At 66.9% G+C, this 4,481-nt stretch overlaps 2 protein-coding genes across 2 annotated transcripts in view; both read left to right on the top strand.

Moving 5' to 3' along the window:
- Window positions 1-534, top strand: part of TIMELESS (timeless circadian regulator) — a 14,385-nt gene extending 13,851 nt beyond the window's left edge. Inside the window, 1 exon segment of the mRNA XM_083880991.1 lies at window positions 113-534. Within this exon segment, the coding sequence (XP_083737117.1) occupies window positions 113-228 (116 nt within the window). The 3' untranslated portion in view covers window positions 229-534.
- Window positions 535-851: 317 nt separating this feature from the next.
- Window positions 852-1,693, top strand: APOF (apolipoprotein F; the record flags this gene model as incomplete). Its single annotated transcript, XM_083881210.1, has 1 exon — window positions 852-1,693. Exon 1 carries the CDS (start codon window positions 869-871, stop codon window positions 1,691-1,693), a length of 825 nt encoding a protein of 274 aa, XP_083737336.1. The 5' UTR covers window positions 852-868.
- Window positions 1,694-4,481: the final 2,788 nt, after the last annotated feature.

Here is a 4,481-nt window from a genome sequence, read left to right as displayed (position 1 = left end):
CCTCTGCTCACTCCTGGGGTTGTGTCACTGCTGGGTTGGGGTTGTCCTGTCACTGTCCCCTTTGCCACATCCCCGGGGGGCTCAGCCCTCTCCCCAATCCCTCCATCCACAGGCACCGAGCCAGCCCCCCCAGCTCCCTGCTATGAGGAGGATGAGGAGGATGAGGATCCACAGCCCCGGGGTAGGAGGAAGCGAATCCGCTGCCTGGAAGAGGAAGAGGAGGATTGAGTGGTTCCTCATACCCTGCCTGTGCCCAGGCCTTGTGATGTTTCCTGGGCTTTTTGCAGATTTTATTGGATTTCTGCAGGTTTTCTGCAGTTTTTTCTAGGGTTTTCTACAGGTTTTCTGGGGTTTCTGCAGATTTTCTTCTGCAGGTTTTTATGCTGTTTTTAAATGCTGCACAAGCAACAAATTTCTCCACCTTCCCCTGTTGCCACCATCTCCCTGTTTTACCCCAAATTCCCTCTTTTTCCTCAACTGTCGGGTTTCTTTTTTCTGAACACTTTTTAAATCCGGGCAGGGCCTAAATAAATAAAGGTGACTTTTGTCCTCCTTGAGGGTGTGTTGGGTCTGCAGGGGGGCTGGGGGCTCGAGCCTGGCCTCAGGGAGTGCCTGGTCCTCGTCCCAGTGCCGGACGTGTCGCAACAACTCCCTGATAACCGAGGGCTATAAAGGGGTCACGGGACTGACCGCGGCCGGAGCGGCCGGAGAGGGCAGGGACAGCGGCTGGACAGGGCAAGGACAGCGGCCGGACAGTGGCCGGACAGGTGAGCTGGGGCACAGTGGGGATCATGGGGGGCTGCACCCACAGGGATCTAATGGGATTCTGCCCTTCTCCCACCTCCACAGACCCACCAGAACCACCACCATGCCCCGGGTTCTGCTCTTCCTCCCTCTCCTCATCCTCAGCCGCGCCATGGCCGTGTCCATCGGTGACCAGGAGCTGCTGGGGCCAGCAGAGCCCATCCCACCGGGGGTCCCATGCCAGACCCTCGGCCCCCACACCCTGCCCGGTTTCTCCCGGCTGCCAGCGCTGCCCCGTGGGCTGGCCCGTGCCGCCCTGGCCCTGGCTCTGCGTGGGGCTGGCTGTGCCCCCCAAGCTGAGGCCGAGGAGATGGAGCTGGAGCAGGAACTGGGGACCCCCACGGCTACAGCACTGCTGAAAGGGCTGGCGAAGATACCAGGAGCTCCAGCGCCTCGACCCCTGGCCCTGCTGCTCCTCAGCCTGGCACGCTCTGCCTGTGTGGATCCCCCCGAGCCTGGCACAGAGCCCGCAGTGCCCTTGGATAAAAACAGGGAATTCCTGGGGGTCCGGCTGTGCCGCGGTGCTGTCCGGCGCCGGCGTGAGGACGAGGACGCCTGCAGCCCGGCAGGAGAGCGCGAAGCCCACCGCGTGCTGGACTGGGTGCCCGGAGTCAGCGTCTTCTACAACCTGGGCACCAGCGTCTACTTCGCCTTCCAGGGCTGCCAGGCCACGGCGTCCACGCGGGCGCTGGAGGCCGCCGAGGATTTGGGTTACGCCGGGCTGGCCGCGCTCACCGGGGGCCTGGGGGGTCCCGTGGCCATGGGGGTGCAGCTGGGGCTGCAGCCGGGGCTCAAGGCCGGGGTGCGGGCGCTTTTTGGGTATTTCACCTCAGCTGGGGAGCCCCCGGCAGTGCCCACCGCCCACAGCGGGCCCGTGGTCATCGTCTGAATAAAAGGGCACGTGTGGGGCAGCTGGAGACGGGGCCGTGTTTGGGGTGGTTGGGGATGGATCGATGCGGGGTCACTCTGCCCTGGGGCACCGGGGCCTTGGCCACGTGCTGGCCTGAGCCACGTGGTGGCGGCTGGGCTGGGCCTGTCCCTGTCTGTGGCTCTGTGCTGTCCCCATGGCCCGTCCCTATAGCCCCAAGCCCTGTCCCCATGGCCTGTCCCCATAGCTCATCCTGCTGTCCCCATGGCTCTCTTCCCTGTCCCTATAGCCCCAGCCCTCTCCCCATGGCCTGTCCCTGTCCCTATAGCCCCAAGCCCTGTCCCCATGGCTCTACCCCTGCCCCTATAGCCCCAGCCCTGTCCCCGTGGCCTGTCCCTGTCCCTGTAGCCCCAGTCCTGTCCCCATGGCCTGTCCCCATAGCTCATCCTGCTGTCCCCATGGCTCTACCCCTGTCCTCATGGCCTGTCCCTGTCCCTATAGCCCCAGACCTGTCCCCATGGCCTGTCCCTGTCCGTCTGTGGCTCTGTCCCTTTAGCCCCAGCCCTGTCCTCATGGCCTGTCCCTGTCTCTATAGCCCCAGCCCTGTCCCCATGCCCCATGGCTCTCTTCCCTGTCCCTATAGCCCCAGCCCTGTCCCCATGCCCCATGGCTCTCTTCCCTGTCCCTACAGCCCCAGCCCTGTCCCCACAGCCAGTCCATGCCAGTGATCACACTGCCTTGTCCCTGTCCCCCTGTCCCCCTGGCTCTGTCCCTGTTCCCATGGCTCTGTCCCCCTGTCCCCCTGGCTCTGTCCCCCTGTCCCCATGGCCTGTCCCTGTCCCCACGCCTCTCTTCCCTGTTCCTATAACCTGTCCCTATAGCTCTTAGTCCCTGCAGCCTGTCCCCATCCCCATGGCTCTGTCCCTGTCCCCATGGCTCTGTCCCCCTGTCCCCGTCCCCCTGGCTCTGTCCCCCTGTCCCCATGGCCCTGTCCCTGTCCCCATGGCTCTGTCCCTGTCCCCCTGGCTCTGTCCCCCTGTCCCCATGGCTCTGTCCCCATCCCCCTGGCTCTGTCCCCCTGTCCCCATGGCTCTGTCCCCATCCCCCTGGCTCTGTCCCTGTCCCCATGGCTCTGTCCCCATCCCCCTGGCTCTGTCCCCCTGTCCCCCTGGCTCTGTCCCTGTCCCCCTGGCTCTGTCCCCCTGTCCCCATGGCCTGTCCCTGTCCCCACGGCTCTCTTCCCTGTTCCTATAACCTGTCCCTATAGCTCTTAGTCCCTGCAGCCTGTCCCTGTCCCCACGGCCTGTCCCTGTCCCCATGGCTCTGTCCCCCTGTCCCCGTCCCCATGACTCTGTCCCCATCCCCCTGGCTCTGTCCCTGTCCCCCTGGCTCTGTCCCCCTGTCCCCACGGCTCTATCCCTGTCCCCTGGCTCTGTCCCCCTGTCCCCACGGCTCTATCCCTGTCCTTAGGGCCCGCCCTTGTCGCCCTGGCCTGTCCCTGTCCCCATGGCTCTGTCCCTGTCCCCTGGCTCTGTCCCCCTGTCCCCACGGCTCTACCCCTGTCCTTAGGGCCTGCCCTTGTCGCCCTGGCCTGTCCCTGTCCCCTCCCCATCCCACTGGCCCCGCCCCCACGGCCCCGCTCAATCTTAACCCCGCCCTCTTGGCCCCGCCCCCATTGTGACGTCAACTTGGGGAAATGAACCAAACCCGCTGTCAGCCACCGCTCGAGGGGGCGTGGCCTCCGCGCCGCCCTCCACCAATCACCGCGCACAGCGGAGAAGGGGGTGTGGCATCGACCCCGAGCTCCGCCAATCAGCGCGCAGAGCCGCGCGGGGGGCGTGGCCAGGCCGCCTTCCTGCTCCGGTGGTGGCGGAGGTGGGTCCGGGGTCCTGGGGGGAGACCGGGGGTCCCGGGGGGGAAATGGGCGGATCTGGAGCCCCGGGGGAGGCGCGCACGGGCAGGGGAGCCCGGCTGGGGTACACAAACCGCCCCCTGGGGGGCTGTCCCGCCGGGCCGGGGGGTGTTTAGGGGCGCGGGAAGGACATTTGGGGTGCCCCAGGGGGTTCAATGGGGGTCTGGTCTCTGAGGAGGGGGCTGGGGACTGTCGTGGTGGGCGTTGTGTGTGCGCGGCTCAGCCCCTGCTCCCCCCCCCTCCCCCCGCAGGACGCGGCTGCCGGCCCGCGGCCACCCCAGCGGAGCCAGGGGACCCCCGGGACCACCCAGGACCGAGCAGGAGCAGGGGAGACCCCCAGGAGCAGAGGGGACCCCCGGGACCACCCAGGACCGAGCAGGAGCAGAGGGGACCCCCAGGAGCAGGGGGGAACCCCGGGACCACCCAGGACTGAGCAGGAGCAGAGGGGACCCCCAGGAGCAGAGGGGAACCCCGGGACCACCCAGGACCGAGCAGGAGCAGAGAGACCCCCGTGACCAAGCAGGAGCGAGGGGACCCCAAGCAAAGGACCCCAAGCAGGAGCAGGGGGGACCCCCAGGAGCAGAGGGGACCTCTGGGACCACCCAGGACTGAGCAGGAGCACAGGAACCCCCAGGAGCAGAGGGGGCCCCCGGGACCATCCAGGACCGAGCAGGAGCAGAGAGACCCCCGTGAGCTGCCTGGGCTGAACCGGAGCAGAGAAACTCCCCGGGACCACCCAGAACTGAGCAGGAGCAGAGAGACCCCTGTGACCAAGCAGGAGCAGAGGGGACCCCCAGGAGCAGGGGGGACCCCTGGGACTACCCAGGACCGGGCAGGAGCAGAAGGGACCCCCCCAGGACCACCCAGGACTACCCAGGAGCACAGGAACCCCCCAGG

The sequence above is a fragment of the Zosterops lateralis genome (genome assembly GCF_965231275.1).
Source record: "Zosterops lateralis genome assembly, chromosome: 32".
Classification (NCBI taxonomy): domain Eukaryota; kingdom Metazoa; phylum Chordata; class Aves; order Passeriformes; family Zosteropidae; genus Zosterops; species Zosterops lateralis.
The sequence above is the reverse complement of the archived record's forward strand: the minus strand, read 5'-3'. Positions and strand labels throughout refer to the sequence as shown.